Genomic DNA, 20505 nt, shown 5'->3' with positions numbered 1-20505 from the left:
CCTCGCCGGCCGCTGGGTTAGAACCCGGAACCTTCTTGCTGTGAGGTGACCGTGCTAACCACTACACCACCGTGCCACCCTATTATTATTATTATTATTATTATTATTATTATCCCTGTGTAATTTACTTAGTTACTTTTAAAATCAACATTGACAACTACAGTACACACAATGGAGCAATCTGGCAGCCAAAATCTTCCACTTTTAATGAAGCAAACCTGGTGGCCATGTTTGTTTACAAACTGTCACAGTCACTCACTAGTGCGGAAATTTTACATCTCCGATGTGTCTCTTTTCCAGTTTTTCAATGTCCGTTGGTATGTTTTTCTCTTGTAAATATGCGTGAAGAATATCTAATGAAGTTTTGGTAGCCTTTTGGTTGTTCAATGTGTCTTTAGTTTCAGTTTTCGGTTTATTTATTTAGTGCTTAAACCTAGCATTGGATTAGTCTCATCTTCTCTCTTTCCCGGCCAACAAAGAAATTATTCTGTGCACGCGCAGCAGAAAAGTTTTGTCATTGGATCTTCGCATGAGCTCTGACATGTGGCGTTGTGTTGTATTGACAACATGCAATATTATAGCAATATTGCATGCTCATTCTCCATTGGGGAAAGTGGCATAATACATGGAGGATAAGCGATATGATAACAATATTGCATGTTATCAATAAACCCATGAGAAGGGAATAGAACACGTTTTTATTCCGTAGAAAAAAAGTGGCCCGTATGTATAATAATTCCCGATATTTCACTCCAATGACGTCACTCCCAGTGGGTTGTCAAAATGGTGAACCGGTTCAAAATTAATATTCTTTTGATTAACTTGCAGGCTTTTTTTGTGTGTGGATGCGGTTGTATAATATAAAGAACATTACACAGTGGCGCAAAGATATGAAGTTTATCTTCTCATGTTGAAAATCTTTTCACTCATTCGCTTCACTCACCCATGAATATGTTCACCACTCGAAGATGAACTTGATATCTTCATGCGACCATGTTATTATCTGTCTACCTGTCTATCTATTCACACACACACACACACACACACACACACACACACACACACACACACACACACACACACACCCCAAAGAGAGATTTTGACTAATTGCAGGTTGTTTACAGATACTAATGAAGCCCAGACCAAAATGGAGGACAAATTTAAAAAGGTGACTGACACAAATGAGACACATGCTTCAACTCACAGGAGAGAGATATCGACTTTCAGTCCTTCACACTGGACACCTGGGAAATGGGACCATGTGGCCAGTTACTGCCCACAGCTATGCCTCAAAACCTCCCCAGAAACCCCTTTCCCCTCAGATCTCCTTTCATACAACTGCAGCTCAAGTGTGTTATTGCAAACTTGTCCTGCTTTTCTCTCCAATAAACTGAACATGCACTGAAAAGCAATCTCTGAGTAGAAATCCAGAAGCCCAGTAACTTAATATTCACTCCGCACATCTGTGGGCTTTGAGTAGAAATCAAGAAGTAGCTTTCCTATAAGACACATTCACGACTGCAATAAAGCCAAGAAACGTATAATGATTTCACAGAGAAAGTATGCAATAACGGATGCTCCAAAAAATTTTTTTTTTTAAATCCCATGAATATGAATTATTAAATTCACAGATGATGGTTAAACATTGAGGACCTTTGTTGTAACCCCTACAGGCGCTGTAGCTTTGTGAACCTACATTTACATCCATTTCAGAACGTTTAGTAATTCTGCAGATGGTCCTGTTGAGATAGCAGGCTATTGAGAGAAAACTGACTTAGATCTGGTACATGCTTTGTTCAGGCAAGTCTGTTAGTGATTTAAAACATCGATTCTGCAATGGAAATAAAGCATGCTACATACATTATAAGAAAAACAACTATATGTTAGTGGAAAAATTAAAATCTTTCAAACAAACAAACAAAAAAACAAGAGTGTTCTGAGAGCACAATATCCCCCGCTGGAAACTATACCATAACTCTGGTAAAATGCGACTGAATTGAACAAAATTACAATATGCATATTACTGAACATATAACAAAGAGTCCTGCCAAGTTTCGTGAAATTCCTCCAAAAACTGTGAGAGGAGTTGATTTCAGAATGTGAGTACCCTTCCCAGGACGGACGGACGGACATTGCCATGACATAATCCCCCTTCGGGCCTTTCGACCAGCGGGGGATAAAAATTGTGAGGGAAGTTGATTGCAGAAAGCAAGCACACCTTGATGAAATTGCCAAAGTACAAGTTTGTTAATAATCAAGGGCATAACTCTGGTAAAATCTGCCCAAATTAAAGGAAATTTCAATATGCGTTTAACTGTCATATAACAAAGCTTTTTGCCAAGTTTGGTGAAATTCCTCCACAAATTGTGAGAGGAGTTGATTTCAGAAGAACGTACACCCTCATGAAATTGTCAAAGTTATTTAATCAAGGGATATGTAATATTGGATCATTTTCCTCAATAAATAAATGACCAAGTATAATATTTTCGTCTCATTTGTTTAACTGGGTTCTCTTTATCTACTTTTAGGACTTGTGTGAAAATCTGATGATGTTTTTGGTCATATTTATGCAGAAATATAGAAAATTCTAAAGGGTTCACAAACTTTCAAGCACCACTGTAGATGTAATAGTCAGGTGTCCAAAAACCTTTGGCCATATTGTGTGTATATATATTTAGACATTCTTGAAGTAATTTTATTAATATGATTGACACAATAGGCATGAAGACCTGCAATATGAAAGGAAACAGGATGTTGAAACTGTGCGTCTTCTGCATACAATTCATCATGGCGAAAGTGCGTCATGCTGTTGATTCGCAAGGAAAAGTCTATTGTACACCAAACTGTGTGTGTGTGTGTGTGTGTGTGTGTGTATGCGGGTTCTCAAATCTCTGCACTCATTTGTTGCTTAAAACTACCCTCCCCTTAATGAGCCAAAACCACAGCCTTCTGCCAAACAACTGCAGTCACATAGCACCGGACTGCTCGCATGGAGTGTTCTCTAGCTGATGCCTAACTAATCCCACCTGTGGAAAGTACTGCTTCTCTCCAAACCAGATAGCTGCCAGATATATGAGCAATGGAGACAAAGGCAGAATGAGTTCTGGAGCAAGAGAAAGGGATAGATGGAAGGCAAAAACAGAAGTGTGAATTTAAATGCTGAACCCAGGAGGTTCTATGATTATAAAACCAAGTATGTATCTGCAAATGAAAATACAGAACATAAACAGGAACTAACATTTAGTATTCTAGACTCTAGAGGATAAGATCTGTTTATGCTTTGTGTTCACTCTGTATGTATGTGTGTGTGTGTGTGTGTGTGTGTGTGTGTGTGTGTGTGTGTGTATGTGTGTGTGTGTGCGTGGCAGGAGAGACTTCTAGGCACTTAAGCTAGTTGTCATAGCCCTCGAGTAACCCAAGCTGGTGTGTTTCAAAGCAAAGTTCAATGGCTGTACCCTTGGGTGAAAAAGACCTCAGTCTCTGACCCTGCACACTGAAGGGGGTGTAAGGACACACACCTCCCCTCCTCCTCCATAATTTAGGCAACTGCGACGCATTACTTCATCGGGCGTGACCCCTTCTGCCCCATTTCTCTTTCTCAGAAGCACGAGTTTAGCTCTTGTTTATAATGTAGGCTTTTCAATATGGAAAAACAACACAACAACCACATTTTAAAAGTTTGCCCAAGTTCACTGTAAGACATCTTATATTTCTGCATTTCAAATTCACTCGATTTTCCTGGAATTGAGTGAACACATGAAGCTGACTGAAGAAGGATCTGTGTGGGAGGGTGTACAGTTACTAAATGCTGTAAGCTCCTCAGGATAACTTAAGCCTGGACTTATTTAGGTCTAGACTGTGGCTCCACACACACACACACACACACACACACACACACAAAATAAAAAAAAAAAGTATATATATATATATATATATATATATATATATATATATATATATATATATATATATTTCATTAATCTCTAGTTGTGATAGCAGAGCTGCTGACCTGAGAAGGAAGATCGTGACCCAACTGGAAACCTGGAGCCCCCGACAAATACCGAAGCTGAGTTGCCAAGTACCTTCAGAAGATCTACTAGTAGATGTGAATGCTGCTCTGAAGACAATCTCCACAAGAACCATCACTGAGACCAACAAGCTGATACACAGTACAGCAACAGTAATCATGGAGATGCTTGGACACAAGGTGGGCTCGGGACATAACAAACAGTATCCACCATGGAAGAGACGATTAGAGGCCAAGATAAAGGCAGCAAGGAGAGAAGTTAGCCAGCTAGCTGAACTACAGAAAGGGAACATGGTGAATAAAGGGGCGCCCAGGAAGTACAACTCACTCTCCATACCAGAGGCACTCGAAACTGCCAAACAGCGACTAACAGCTCTGGCCACTCGGTTGAGGAGATACACCAAGGAAGGAGAGGCCAGGAGAATAAACAAGCTGTTCTCCACTGAACCAGCCAAGGTGTACTCTCAGTGGCAGGGGAACAACAACCGGTCAGACCCACCAAGAGCTGAGGTGGAAAAATACTGGAAAGACATATGGGAAAGAAAGGCATCACACAACACCGATGCCCAATGGTTAGTGGACCTAAGAGCTGACCACAGCAACCTACCAGAACAAGAACCAGTAACCATCTCAATGGCAGACGTCCAAGAAAGAGTGTCAAAGATGAAGAGCTGGACAGCACCAGGCCCCGATATGATCCATACGTACTGGCTGAAGAAGCTAACTGCACTCCATGAACGCCTAGCAGCACAGATGAACCAGCTGCTGAGGGATGGAACCCACCCAGAATGGCTAACCCAAGGCAGGACAGTCCTAATCATGAAGGACCCCCAGAAGGGACCCATCCCATCCAACTACCGGCCAATTACCTGTCTCTGCACAACATGGAAGGCCCTGTCAGGCATCATTGCGGCAAAAATGAGTAAGCATGTGGCTCAATACATGAGCGAGGCACAGAAAGGAATTGGCAGTAACACCAGAGGAGCCAAGCACCAGCTACTGGCCGATAGAACAGTCTCCCAAGACTGTAAGAAGAGACAGACGAACCTGTGCACTGCCTGGATTGACTACAAGAAAGCCTACGACTCAATGCCACACACATGGATACTGGAATGTCTGGAACTGTATAAGATCAACAGGAACCTAAGGACCTTCATACAGAACTCAATGGAAATGTGGAAGACAACCCTAGAGGCCAACTCAAAACCCATTGCCCAAGTCAACATCAAGTGCGGCATATACCAAGGAGATGCGCTATCACCACTGCTGTTCTGCATAGGCCTGAACCCCCTCAGTCAGATCATCACGAAGAGCGGCTATGGGTACCGATTCCGTAGTGGGGCAACAATCAGCCACCTGCTCTACATGGATGACATCAAGCTGTATGCCAGGAATGAGCGAGAAATAGACTCGCTGATCCACACCACCTGGATCTACAGCGATGACATAGGGATGTCATTCGGATTGGACAAGTGTGGCCGGATGGTCTCAAAGAGAGGCAAGATGATCCGGACTGAAGGGATTGACCTACCAGAGGGCAACATAGGTGATATCCAAGACAGCTACAAGTACCTTGGCATCCCACAGGCTAATGGAAACCATGAAGAGGCCACAAGGAAGTCAACCACAGCCAAATACCTCCAGAGAGTAAGGCAGGTCCTGAAAAGTCAGCTGAATGGTAAAAACAAGGTCCGAGCCATCAACATGTATGCACTACCAGTCATCAGATACCCCGCTGGTATCATAAACTGGCCAAAGGAGGAGATAGAAGCCACAGATATCAAGACTAGAAAGCTCCTCACCATGCATGGAGGGTTCCACCCCAAGTCCAGCACCCTGAGACTATACACTAAGCGGAAAGAGGGAGGCCGAGGGCTAGTGAGCGTCAAGACCACGGTCCAGGATGAAACATCGAAAATCCGAGAATACATCAGAAAGATGGTCCCAAAGGATGAACTGCTAAGTGAATGTCTCAGGCAGAAGAACCCTGATGAGAGTGCAGAGGAGGAGGAGGAACAGACAACCTAGAGAGACAAACCCCTACATGGCATGTACCACCGTCAGATAGAGGAAGTGGCTGATATCAAGAAATCCTACCAGTGGCTGGATAATGCAGGACTGACAGACAGCACAGAGGCACTAATCATGGCAGCACAAGAACAGGCCATAAGCACAAGAGCCATAGAGGCCAGGATCTACCAGAGTAGATCAGACCCAAGATGCAGACTGTGCAAAGAAGCCCCTGAAACAGTCCAGCACATAGTAGCAGGGTGTAAGATGCTAGCTGGATCAGCGTACATGGAGAGGCACAACCAAGTGCGGGGTACACCCTGGACAAATCGCCAGGTCATCACAGGGCTGACATACAGACACAGACAACCATTCACACCTACGGTCAATTTAGAGTCACCAGTTAACCTAACCTGCATGTATCTGGACTGTGGGGGAAACTGGAGCACCCGGAGGAAACCCACGCGGACACGGGGAGAACATGCAAACTCCACACAGAAAGGCCCTCGCCGGCCACGGGGCTCGAACCCGGACCTTCTTGCTGTGAGGCGACAGCGCTAACCACTACACCACTGTGCCGCCCACTACTTATCAATATACTTATGTTATATCTTTTTTATAGATAACAATATGTTCCACGATCAAAACCTACAAAGCAAATCTATTTTCACCTCATTGCTCCAGTGCAAAACTAAAACAAAGCAAACACAGGTATCAAAGATGTCTTGGTTGAATGATATTTAGACTATTTATATTTTTAAAATAGTGGGAATTATCTTTCGAGGTTAATAACTACACATTGTACTTGAATTATGCTATCTAATAAGGTTAATGTTTTTAAATCCAGGCCAATCATCATACACATAAACCAAGTTACTAGATTGTTATGCTGCTATAACTTGGCAACTCAGTTTGTTGACATTGTAAAATTAAGTGAATTTATGAAATGGAATTGATGAGATTGACTTGTGCATGATACTGAAGCACAGGTAAAGAGATTTGCTCAAATATCTTTGCAAGCAGAAGCGGTACTCACTGTGAACCCTGGATCCTTGGATGGCTGTATCATGATGTAGTAACTGGCTGCCAGGTTAATGAACGTACTACGGAACGAAGTGATTTGCTGGTGGCCCTGCACTAACTTATACAGTTCCAGACACATGAGGCCTGATGTTGCTGCTGTGGTTGTGGCGATAGCAGGGATGATTTGACCAGCAATGAGTTTGCTCTGTACAAGGAAAAAAACAAAACAAAACATGGAAACATTATTTATTGGTGTAGTGTGTGTTTGTGTCAGTGTTGTAGTCGAGTCACTAAACCTCGAGTCCGAGTCCAGTCTCGAGTCCCTGGTGTTCAAATCTGAGTCAAGTCCAAGTCATTAAGGAAAATTTCGAGTCGAGTCCACTATTGATCTGAATCGAGTCCGAGAACAAGACTCCATCTGCACCATTTGACGGTGGCTGTTGCTGCCTTTATGTGAAAGCATCTCTGCTGCTGTGTTGGACTAACGTTACTGCTCGACTGCCCCGTTTTAGTTAATAGGCTACAGATAAAAGACTTGTTCATTGCTCAGCAAGCCCCGCCCACTATCAACAGGGCAAATAACATGAGAGGGTTAACACTAGCTAGTTCATCACTCAGCAAGCCCTGCTATCAACAGACCAATGAACATAGGGTGCCACTTCCTTCTCTGGGTGGAGTCTTACCAAATGGCGACTGAAGTTCGAGGTCGTCCCCGTTGTCTCCTCGATAGTTCTTCTACATATGGAACACATAGCAGTGCATTTTTTTCCCACTGCACGAGAAGTCTGTATAAGCAAAGCGGACAATCCTAGGGGCTTCTCTCCAGGCATTTTAGCGCCATTAACGTTAGTTTGTTCCTGAACATGACGTATGAACAGGTGAATGTGCGTTCTCTTCTCTTGCACGAAATTGGTACAAAAATGAATGTAGATATAAATATCTTATGCCAAATTATTATGGTATGTTACAAAAAAAAAGAAAAATCAGAGTCCTCGTCTCTAATTTACGAGTCTGAATGCAATTAATGCACAAGTCCGAGTCAAGTCACGAGTCCTTAAAATTAGGGCACGAGTCGGACTCAGGTACTACAAGCCTGGTTTGTGTGCATGGGTTTAACAGTGCATAAAGTGGTGCTTGAAAGTTTGTGAACCCTTTAGAATTTTCTATATTTCTGCGTAAATATGACCTAAAACATCATCAGATTTTCACACAAGTCCTAAAAGTAGATAAAGAGAACCCAGTTACACAAATGAGACGAAAATATTATACTTGGTCATTTATTCATTGAGGAAAATGATCTAATATTACATATCTGTGAGTGGCAAAAGTATGTGAACCTCTAGGATTAGCAGTTAATTTGAAGGTGAAATTAGAGTCAGGTGTTTTCAATCAATGGGATGACAATCAGGTGTGAGTGGGCACCCTGTTTTATTTACAGAACAGGGATCTATCAAAGTCTGATCTTCACAACACATGTTTGTGGAAGTGTATCATGGCACGAACAAAGGAGATTTCTGAGGACCTCAGAAAAAGCGTTGTTGATGCTCATCAGGCTGGAAAAGGTTACAAAACCATCTCTAAAGAGTTTGGACTCCACCAATCCACAGTCAGACAGATTGTGTACAAATGCAGGAAATTCAAGACCATTGTTACCCTCCCTAGGAGTGGTCGACCAACAAAGATCACTCCAAGAGCAAGGCGTGTAATAGTCTGCGAGGTCACGAAGGACCCCAGGGTAACTTCAAAGCAACTGAAGGCCTCTCTCACACTGGCTAATGTTAATGTTCATGAGTCCACCATCAGGAGAACACTGAACAACAATGGTGTGCATGGAAGGGTTGCAAGGAGAAAGCCACTGCTCTCCAAAAAGAACATTGCTGCTCATCTGCAGTTTGCTAAAGATCATGTGGACAAGCCAGAAGGCTATTGGAAAAATGTTTTGTGGATGAATGAGACCAAAATAGAACTTTTTGGCTTAAATGATAAGCGCTATGTTTGGAGAAAGGAAAACACTGCATTCCAGCATAAGAATCTTATCCCATCTGTGAAACATGGTGGTGATAGTATCATGGTTTGGGCCTGTTTTGCTGCATCTGGGCCAGGACGGCCTGTCATCATTGATGGAACAATGAATTCTGAATTATACCAGCAAATTCTAAAGGAAAATGTCAGGACATCTGTCCATGAACTGAATCTCAAGAGAAGGTGGGTCATGCAGCAAGACGACGACCCTAAGCACACAAGTCGTTCTACCAAAGAATGATTAAAGAAGAATAAAGTTAATGTTTTGGAATGGCCAAGTCAAAGTCCTGACCTTAATCCAATCGAAATGTTGTGGAAGGACCTGAAGCGAGCAGTTCATGTGAGGAAACCCACCAACATCCCAGAGTTGAAGCTGTTCTGTACGGAGGAATGGGCTAAAATTCCTCCAAGCCGGTGTGCAGGACTGATCAACAGTTACCGGAAATGTTTAGTTGCAGTTATTGCTGCACAAGGGGGCCACACCAGATACTGAAAGCAAAGGTTCACATACTTTTGCCACTCACAGATATGTAATATTGGATCATTTTCCTCAATAAATAAATGACCAAGTATAATATTTTCGTCTCATTTGTTTAACTGGGTTCTCTTTATCTACTTTTAGGACTTGTGTGAAAATCTGATGATGTTTTAGGTCCTATTTATGCAGAAATACAGAAAATTCTAAAGGGTTCACAAACTTTCAAGCACCACTGTACAGTGTGTGAAAGTGATATCTGTATGCAAGTTGTATGTGCATTGCTGTTTGTTTGGTCGTCCTTTTTCTAAAAATGATTCAATAAAAACATTATTAACAAAAAAAATGTTTATGTACGAGTATATATTTTAGTTCAATACGTGTGTGATGCAGCAATACAGTGTGGGTATTGGAGAATTACTAACCCCACGCCCACACCAACTGGCATTAACTGTAGTTTCCTACCTTGTGTCGATCTGCTGCTGGTATGTCGTAATTCTCAGCCCTCAGGTTAGACGCTGCCACTATAAAGTCCATGTGGAAATTACTATCATCATCCTGAAAGCAGATTTAACACTGAGCTGTAAACAACATTCTTCACTCAATGAGCACTGACAGATTAGTTAGCATAAGCAATAGACTGAGGTAGTTAAAGGAAAAAAATTTAAATTTAAAAGATAGATACGAAACAGCTCTAACACCTGTTTTTTGAGACTGTGTTTTGTCTACCATTATATCATCTCTATAGTACAAGCTGTTCCCGAGTTCCCACAGGAAAGAGAAAAAAAAAGCATGATCATTATCTATTTGCATGATGCAGAAACAGCATTTGTGTATCTGTTCCTGCTGGAATTAATTCAGGAAACCAGAAGATGGGTCAGGTTTGAAACCTGTGACTTAGTCATTGGAGCCCCTATTGTAGCCCAAATTGAATTTTCCCTTTGAGGTGACAGTGTACATGAGGTCATACTTCAAGCACGCTGACTCTTCAAAAGGCCTCGGTGACCGGAGGGGATTTGAAAAGGCGCACTTTGGCAACTTTCCCTCTCTGTGGCCACACTGGCTGTAAGGCATAATGACTAGGATGACACACAATTTAAAAGTGCAGTTATAATGACATTGTTACATGTAACACTGCGTCATCTTCATTCAATATCTGATGGGAGATATTAGCGTTCTTAAGATTACGTTTAATATCAATCAAAGTATTTCATATCGCCTTAGTATTTGAAAAGTCTATCATTTCAAGACTCATTAGGCAACTGATTGGGCAATGTGTGTTTTATATATAATGTGTGTGTGTGTGTGTGTGTGTGCGTGTGTGTGTGTGTGTGTGTGTGTGTACACAACAGTGAAACTCAATCCTAATCCCCACTTCAGCGGTGACACACTCTTTGGCCGTTCATATAATATACCTGAATGAAGTTTTCTGGCACATTCCACAAGCCTCAAATTTCCAGATTACACTACCTCATCACCACACTCATCCCAGTCTTTCACACATGAGCACATCACAAATTTTACAATTTGAGTAGTATATTTAGATTTTCCTTTGAATGACGTATTTGCATGATTAATACGTTGTAAACAGTTAACGTATGCATACATAAAACAGAAATGAACTGTGGGGGCGGCACGGTGGTGTAGTGGTTAGCGCTGTCGCCTCACAGCAAGAAGGTCCGGGTTCGAGCCCCGTGGCCGGCGAGGGCCTTTCTGTGCGGAGTTTGCATGTTCTCCCCGTGTCCGCGTGGGTTTCCTCCGGGTGCTCCGGTTTCCCCCACAGTCCAAAGACATGCAGGTTAGGTTAACTGGTGACTCTAAATTGACCGTAGGTGTGAATGTGAGTGTGAATGGTTGTCTGTGTCTATGTGTCAGCCCTGTGATGACCTGGCGACTTGTCCAGGGTGTAACCCGCCTTTCGCCCGTAGTCAGCTGGGATAGGCTCCAGCTTGCCTGCGACCCTGTAGAAGGATAAAGCAGCTAGAGATGATGATGATGATGATGAGATGAGAAATGAACTGTACCCTCACTGGCCAATTTATTAGGAACACCCACCGACCTGCTGTTTTATGCAGTTCTCTAATCAGCCAATCCCTTGACAGCAGCACAATGCATAAAATCATGCAGATTCAAATCAAGAGCTTCAGTTAAAGCTAGACGGCCTTTCGATTTCATAAAATTGGTGAAATTTAGTTCCCTCTGAAATTTGGTCATTGTGAGACATGTTTATTTCTGTAATATCTAAAAAAAACGGCCATGCCATTCTGTGGCTGGGAAGTTATTTAATTTGAGGGGACTCCATAGCAAATAATGTGCATGAAATCGCTCGCTTCGTGCAGTCAAACAGACAGAGGAAGTCTGTATGTGTGCGCTTGCGCAAGTTTACCTTGACCGTGTACTGACAGTTCCGTCATTCTGTCGCTAAATGAACAGCTGATCACACCGAGGTGCTTGCTGACCGCCGATATTTATTAGTTTGGTCCTGTGTTTCCTTTTCTTTGCGTATAACATAACGTCTTTTCTTCTAGCTTTCCGTTACTGTAGTCGGTCTTTCACGTTTCATTCACACACTCACGTCCTCCTTTTTTCTCTCCTGTTTCAAATTTGTATCCCACAATGCCTTGCGCAAACGGGGTTAAGCCAACCACGTGATGCATGATGTCGTCTCTTGTTTTGCGTCATGGTGAAGCAGGAAAAATTAGTAGACAATTTAGAGCCATGTGGCCCTAAATTGATTAATTGTTCTATTAAAAAAAATTCATAAAATTGGAAGTCCGTGATTCAAATTCAATAGCTTTCGGTGCACTAAACAAAAATAATTGGGTGTCAGGAAAATTATTTTTATGACCTACACTTGAAAAAATCTGAAAGGCAGTACAGCTTTAATGTTCTTTCACTGACTTCCACTGTGGCATGGGTGTTGGTGCCAGATGGACTGGTTTCAGTATTTCAGAAACTGCTGATCTCCTGGGGTTTTCACACACAACAGTCTCTAGAGTTTACACAGAATGGTGCGGAAAACAAAAAAAAAACACTCAGTGAGCGACAGTTCTGTGGGTGGAAACAAATGCCTTGTTGATAAGAGAGGTCAGAGGAAAATGGCCAGATTGGTTCGAGCTGCCAGGAAGGATGTAGCAATTCATAGCAACCCTTTACAACCGTGTTGAGAAGAAAAGCATCTCAACATGCAACAGCAGAAGACCACACTGGGTTCCACTCCTGCCAGCCAAGAACAGGAGTCTTAGAATCAAGATTTGATACATTCTATACATTCACATACACATTGATGTACTTAATTTGTGTGACTGTAGTCATCTGAATGCCTAAAGAGCAACTCAAGGGCTTCTTTTATCTTTCGAATGTCTGAACGAAAGATAAAATAATAGACGTCAATGTCTGCAGTGAGAAATTATTGCATTAGGAAGTTCTCCAAAGAAATAGACCTAAAAAAGGATTAAAAACTTGAGTTTGAAAATAATGACACAGACAGAAACCATCCATCCATTATCTGTAGCCGCTTATCCTGTCCTACCAGGTCGCAGGCAAGCTGGAGCCTATCCCAGCTGACTATGGGCAACAGGCGGGGTACACCCTGGACAAGTCGACAGGTCATCGCAGGGCTGACACATAAACACAGACAACCATTCACACTCACATTCACACCTACGGTCAATTTAGAGTCACCAGTTAGCCTAACCTGCATGTCTTTGGACTGTGGGGGAAACCGGAGCACCCGGAGGAAACCCACGCGGACACGGGGAGAACATGCAAACTCCACACAGAAAGGCCCTCGCCAGCTGCTGGGCTCGAACCTAGGACCTTCTTGCTGTGAGGCGACAGTGCTAACTGCTACACCACCGGGCCGCCCACAGACAGACAGAAACCAGTTCTAATAAATATGTTCCAGTGTCCCAAAAATCACAGCGCCTGTGTGTGTGTGTGTCTGTCTGTGCTACCATCTCCTGTATTTCACTGAGCAAATGTGTCACAGTTAAATCACAGGAAAAAGCTGATCCAGAGTCAGGAACAAAAGTTCTTCAAGCTTTGCACAACATGTTTTTCTGGCCAGCCAGACTCCTGAAAAGTGTCCAACACATGAGTGGAGTTTTGCGTTAACAGTGAACCCTACTGTTCTTTGTGCTCCATTAGGGCAAGTTAGGGATGGTGTTGGATAAGGATCACTGATCACTTTAGTGTAGGGCAGATGGCTCAGGCACTTAAGAACCACAGATTTGTGGTTCTGTTAGACCTCCTACCTGGGGATAGTCGCCACTGAGTCTGACGCAGAGCCAGAACACAGAAATGAGTATGTATTAAATCTGCAAACACATACACACTACCTTTTCAAATTCTAGTGGGAACATCCGACACTTCTGGCTGGCTGGCTGGAGGCTTGACAGTTTCTGCTTTAGCTCATTCAGCTTGGCTTGGTCTGACAGAAACAGAGAGAGCAGTTAATGAGAAGCACACACTTCCTCACTCCGTACTCGATGTTTACACTGCTCTAACCTGGTTCTACTCATAAAGTCTGCAACAATTACTTGACAAGCCCTGGCTCCATCATTTTTAGATTCAACTTCCTGCTTGCTCACCCTCATCCTTTCTCTCCTCCATGTTTTGTTTCAGTTCCTCGTCCATCACTGCAATCGTCACATTGGATTTTGGGTGGAACACAGGCACATGCACTCCTTCCAGGATCTGCATTGTGCCGTCACGGTCTGTTGATCCCTGGATGCCATAAATCTGCCCATATAGGTTAGCAGAGGCCATAATAAAATCCATATGGGTGGTCTAGAAGGAAAAAGAGCAAGACTTTTTACATACATAAACCATCTCATCACAGCATGAACCACAGCCATACAGTGTCTTGCAAAAGTATTCATCCCCCTTGGTGTTTGTCTTGCTTTGTCACATTACAAACTGGAATTAAAACAGAAATCTGGAGTGTGCATAGGTATTCACTCCTCAAAGTCAATACTTTGTAGAGCCACCTTTTGCTGCAATTACAGCTATAAGTCTCTTGAGGTATGTCTCTATTAGCTTAGCACATCTAGCCACTGGGATTTGTACCCATTCCTCAAGGCAAAACTGCTCCAACTCCTTCAGGTTAGATGGGTTGTGTTGGTGTACAGCAATCTTCAAGTTATGCCACAGATTCTAAACTGGATTGAGGTCTGGGCTTTGATTAGGCCATTCCAAGACATTTAAATGTTTCCCTTTAAACCACTCCATTGTAGCTTTAGCAGTATGTTTAGGGTCATTGTCCTGCTGGAATGTGAACCTTCATCCCAGTCTCAAACCTCTGGATGACTCAAACAGGTTTTCCTCCAGAATTGCCCTGTATTTAGTGCCATCCATCTTTCCTTCAGTCCTGACCAGTTTTCCTGTCCCTGCAGATGAAAAATATCCCCACAGCATGATGCTGCCACCACCATGCTTCACTGTAGGAATGGTGTTCTCAGGGTGTTGGTTTTGCACCACACATGGCATTTCCCAAAAAGTAAACTAAATAATTATATTACAGCTGGTGGAAAAATAAATAAATAAATAAATAAATAAATAAGCTAATCAGCAGGTATAGCATGTGTTTCTGAGCAGGTTAGATACTATGCTATCTTCTATAGATATATACTATCAAATACACATGTTTATAGTGAAGTGCAAACATTTGCATATGTTTAAGACAAACTTAACAAAGAGAATGATATCTAATTTATTGAAACAAAGCAAGTACTGTTCATTGATTATCACTAAAATGATCAAATAATGTATTTTCATATGTTAATAATGAAAAAAATAATATTAGGTCAAAGGCTTGCATCTTCATTTTAAATTTCCCTTATCTGCTTCTAATTTATTTTACATCCTCTGAGCAGCTGCTATATTGCTTTTATATTTTTTTCATGCATTTGTATTTTATCAGTTTGATGCTTTCAAAATAGTTTCCTGTTGATTTTACACTGTGTTTGCAGGCTTGTTGCAGAACACACCCAGATTTACTTGTTTATTTGCTTATTTTTTTAATTTCTGAAAGAATGAGGGGTGCAAACTTTTGCATCGCGCTCTATGCAGGTCATCTGACATGCATAGATAAATGAAATAGCGTGTCAAGAATTAACATGGGGAAAAAAGTACTACAGCATTCATATACAGTACACAAAACATTCATTTCAGCTCCCAGTGTAATACCATAGAATGCAAATGGTCTCAGTGGTAGTAACCCTGATAAGACTGACAGACAGACAAAAGGTGATAAAAGGATAATAATGACCTCAGTATGGATAAACTGGCTGTTTAAAATAAACAAACAAGATATAGAACACAGTGGCGGCTGGTAGTCTTTCAAACAGGGGAGGCTGGTCGGTTACGATATTTCCAGATTTTAAAAGAAAAAAGGAAAAACACATCAGTTTTGCCCATACTCTTGCCTCTGATCTGGCTGATTGTTGGCAGGGTCACAAACTGTGAAATAACAGGTTCTTTTGGCCCATTAGCCTACTGTCCAATATACATGATGGTGGTGTTGGGGGGGGGTATATTTTAACATTTTATATTTTAAAATTGTGGCATGTTGTTTAAAAATTGATCATTATTGAAAGCAGCTCTTTGTCAGGAACCTCAGCAGTAACAGCAGAGTGTTCTGGAATAGGCACAAGCACTGACCTTGGGGAGCCAAACATAGAGCTGGGTGCCATACATTTCATTCAATGACACTTTCCCTATATTTTACTTATTTTGACTGAGAAATGTTTTATTGACAATTTTGATAACCCTTCACTTTTAATCCAGGTCTGTAGTGTGAAATGTTCTCGGCTGTGTTTTTGTTTAAAAATGTTTTCCAAATTGTAGCTGTGTTTAATTCATATCCAGAAAAATATATATTCCAATATAATATACTCAGCATAAACATTTTAAATAGATTTTATATTTTTGGTCCATCCATGACATATTACTAAAGTAGCCTATTTACTGTTGTTGATGTGGGTCACTTGCTGTTAGCCAATTCACTTTCTCGTACCAGGAGAGCTGAAAGGAACGAGTATTATTCCCTACCTTTTTCACCAAGTCAATTTGAGGCATTGGTCCACCCTGCTCTTTAATTTTAATTTTTTCCTCGAAAGGAAGACTGGCAAATGGCTTCGCCAAAATTAAATCAGCAATGCTTGGCATCCATGCGCAGCTTTCTTGCTAGCTGACTAGCCCCCTCAAGTTCAAGTTCAGTCACTCAAATAAATGAAATTTCTGGAACTAAGATAGCAAACTTGACAACACTATATTTACACTTTATTTACAATGAAAATATATACAAACTAAAAAAGCTGGTAGAAGCTGTATGTAATGAATGAAATCGAAATGTAAGCTGATCTCTTACAATACACCACAGCACTTGCGAATCCGCATGGGACCGAACTGAGATTCACCGCTGCCTGTCTATATTTGAAACAAGCTGTCAATCAAAGAAAATATCCGGCCGCTTTCACCAATCACCAGTCTCCTCGCGGAAAGCTTTGCCATGTCCCTCCCACTGTGAGGCTCGGAGTCCGTGGGCGGGCATTTTCGCAGTATTTGTTCAATAACCGTCTTGCATTTTGATATTGAAAAGCGCATAGCTCCCAAATGCCACTGAAGTGCACTGAGGCTGGACTGCATCGCGTTGTCACGAGGGGGAAAAACTCACGCACACATTAGGCGAACTGGGGAACGTTATAACGGAATGATTTCGCACTGTAGTTGGGTTGAGCACATATATTTCTATGATTCTGGATCTGAAATAGCAATGTTATATGGTCAGCTATAACATAAGCCTAGCGCAATTCATCCTACACGATGTTCGTCTTTTTTAGAGGAGGCTGAGCCTCCCTCGTTGTCTTAGAGCAATCGCCCGTGATAGAACATAAAAAAAAAACATCTATCATATTTTAACTGCACATTAGAGCATATACTGTCGAATGTGTAGTAATCTTCAGTTCAGTAAAGGTTCCAGTTCACAGCAGGAGAGCAAAGGTAAGGTGTTATCAGGTGATAGAAAGATATTTGAGGCATTCCTGTCTTGAGGGGGAAAGAGCAGAACCTACAGTAGATACTGAACAACCAGGACTCACACTTACATTGGCTGGGTCAAAGGTTAAGGGATGAGGACACCTTTTAGCTCCCATCCAGAAAGGCAGATCTGAACTAGTTACCTGGAGAAAAACAACAGGCGAGACAACAGTAATGTAGACAAGCCAGAAGAACAATTTCAAATAATTTGACTCAAGAATAAAATCAGACACAAATGGAAATGTTTACTGTCATTAGTCACTTTGCACCATTAGTGGTTTTATTTATTTATTTATTTATTTATTTATTTATTTATTTATCTTCCATTCAGTACTGCCACCTTTGCACAGTTCTTTTTTATCTTCATTTATCACAGTTCTTGTTTTTAGCATGATTCACTATTAATGCACATTCACATGTACAAGGCAAATTTATATACAGTATGTATATTTTTTTTTATCAGGGGCAGCATGGTGGTGTCGTGGTTAGCACTGTCGCCTCACAGCAAGAAGGCCCTGGGTTCGAACCCAGCAGCCGGCGAGGGCCTTTTATGTTCTCCCCGTGTCTGCGTGGGTTTCCTCCGGGTGCTCCGGTTTCCCCCACAGTTCAAAGACATGCAGGTTAGGTTAATTGCTGGCTCTAAATTGACCGTAGGTGTGAATGGTTGTTTGTCTCTGTGTGTCAGCCCTGCAATGACCTGGCAACTTGTCCAGGGTGTACCCCGCCTCTCGCCCATAGTCAGCTGGGATAGGCTCCAGCTTGCCTGCGACCCTGCACAGGATAAATGGCTACAGATGATGGATGGATGGATATTTTTTATCATTACATTTTCATCTGTATATTGTATAGTCGGCTTGTTCTTGGGAATCCTATTTTATGTTGTACAGTACAGTGTGTATTTTTCTTTTCACATGTCTGATAACTTGCTGCTATAACAAAACAATTTATCATCTTGGGATCCATCCATTATCCATAACCACTTATCCTGTGCAGGGTTGGGGGCAAGCTGGAGCCTATCCCAGCTGACTATGGGTGAGAGGTGGGGTACGGTACACCTTGGACAAGTCACCAGGTCATCACAGGGCTGACACATAGAAACGCACAACCATTCACACCCACAGTCAATTTAGAGCCACCAATTAGCCTAACCTGCATGGGCCCCCATCAGCTACTGGGCTTGAACCCAGAACCTTCTTGCTGTGAGGCGACAGTGCTAACCACTACACCACCATGCCACTCCCTCAGCTTGGGATTTGTCTAAAGAAGCAGGAGTTACTGTGGACTCCTTTGATCTGAACTTATCCATTCAACATCAGACACAGCAGAGAACTCATCAACAGTCTCATGACCTCCTAGGGTCTGCAAAGTAGAGCCAGGGGGCAAGATTTGTAAAAAAAAAAATTTAACAGTGGTGGAAATGACAACCCTGCAAAATCAAATGTATTATATTATTATTAGACTTTGTATTGTTATTAGCCTCATTAACTGGTCACGTGAATTGAACGGTTTTAATTGAACCCTAAAGTGAATGAGTGAGTGAGTGAGTGAATACAACTTTAATCAAATGACTATTTTCATGAAAATGTGTTCTGTCAGTGGCAAATTCAGGAATAAACAGGTCTATGTATTAGACAGTTAAAAGTAGTCCCTGGCTGCAAAAGTTTTAGACCCACTTTCTTAATCCATCCATGCATCCATCCATTATCTATTCTTCGTTTGCATGTGATGTCATAGCTATTTATGCATGAGGCTTTGAACCAGAAGTGAGCCATGTTGGAGGATATACACAAACTCACACAGTGCACATTTAATCTAGAAGATGTGCTCGAGAGGTTGTTATGCTCAAGAATTCCTTTTGTTTCTTCACTATGCCGACTCTTTGTGCTGTAATTGGATACGGGCACAACTTTATTCGAGACAAGGGGACTTATAAGTTCTTTAGAATTCCAGCAATTACAAACAATCAAGGAGAAAAAACAAGAGAGTTGTCCATGGAGCGTAGACATCAATGGCTGTCCAACATAAACCAGGCTGATCTAAGTGATGAGAAAGCAAAAATCACACGAGTCTGTAGTGAACATTTTATCAATGGTAAGTGCTACGAACTAGTTATTAATGAGAGATTGCAATATATCAAAAATATTGGATCGTTTAATAGCCTGGTCGTGCAGAAACTTGCCGCTGTCAAATGTGACAAAGCCGTGATCTTCGAGTGTATGATCCAACAATCAAAGGCTTCGATGATTATTTCATTTAAAAAAAAGCTGTATATAATTTTTGATGCTGCTGCTTTTATTTTCCTTTTTCTTTCCATAAGGGAAACCAGCTGGTCTCTACAATTTTATGGATCCAGGCTGGGCTCCAACACAAAATATGGGCCACAACAAAATCAAAGATGGTACTAAAGCAGTAGCTTGAAATGCTCGGCTTACAGAGCGCAGAAAGGAACGCAAAATTATTGAAGAATCTTCCCAAACAATCACAGAGTCAATCAAACAAGATTCATGTCAATCCACTACCTCAAACACTGTAGCCTCCTCGCCCGATGAGTGCTCTTTTATAACTAAATATGTTATATAGTGTGTTAGATACCGATCTTTTGAAGCAGTCAAAATGATTCTTTTTAAAGTAGGTTTGCGAAATGACTACAAGCTTCTAAATGCAACTCTCTTTACCTTCCAGTCTGTACTCTTACCACTGTATATACATATATGTATATTGTATATCTTCCAACATGGCGGCAGTCAATGACGAAAGCAGTTTTGGTCACATGGTTGCAAACGAAGAATACTGCTTATTCGTCAGGATCATGGGAGAAGCTTGATTCAATCCCAGCTGATTTTGGGAGAGAAGTGGGGGTTCACCCTGGGCAGGTCACCAATCTATCACAGGGCTACACAGAGATGAG

At 41.8% G+C, this 20505-nt stretch overlaps 1 protein-coding gene across 1 annotated transcript in view; it reads right to left on the bottom strand.

Annotated features, from left to right (window-relative positions):
• Positions 1-20505, bottom strand: part of uba7 (ubiquitin-like modifier activating enzyme 7) — a 178885-nt gene that overhangs the window by 74575 nt on the left and 83805 nt on the right. The window contains exons 17-21 of the mRNA XM_060919290.1: positions 17666-17740; positions 14150-14348; positions 13898-13989; positions 10023-10115; positions 7074-7265 (exon numbers count right to left, since the gene is read on the bottom strand). Of these exons, the coding sequence (XP_060775273.1) occupies positions 7074-7265; positions 10023-10115; positions 13898-13989; positions 14150-14348; positions 17666-17740 (651 nt within the window). The remainder of the gene's footprint in view (positions 1-7073; positions 7266-10022; positions 10116-13897; positions 13990-14149; positions 14349-17665; positions 17741-20505) is intronic.

This window comes from Neoarius graeffei, chromosome 4 (assembly GCF_027579695.1).
Source record: "Neoarius graeffei isolate fNeoGra1 chromosome 4, fNeoGra1.pri, whole genome shotgun sequence".
Lineage (NCBI taxonomy): Eukaryota > Metazoa > Chordata > Actinopteri > Siluriformes > Ariidae > Neoarius > Neoarius graeffei.
The sequence above is the reverse complement of the archived record's forward strand: the minus strand, read 5'-3'. Positions and strand labels throughout refer to the sequence as shown.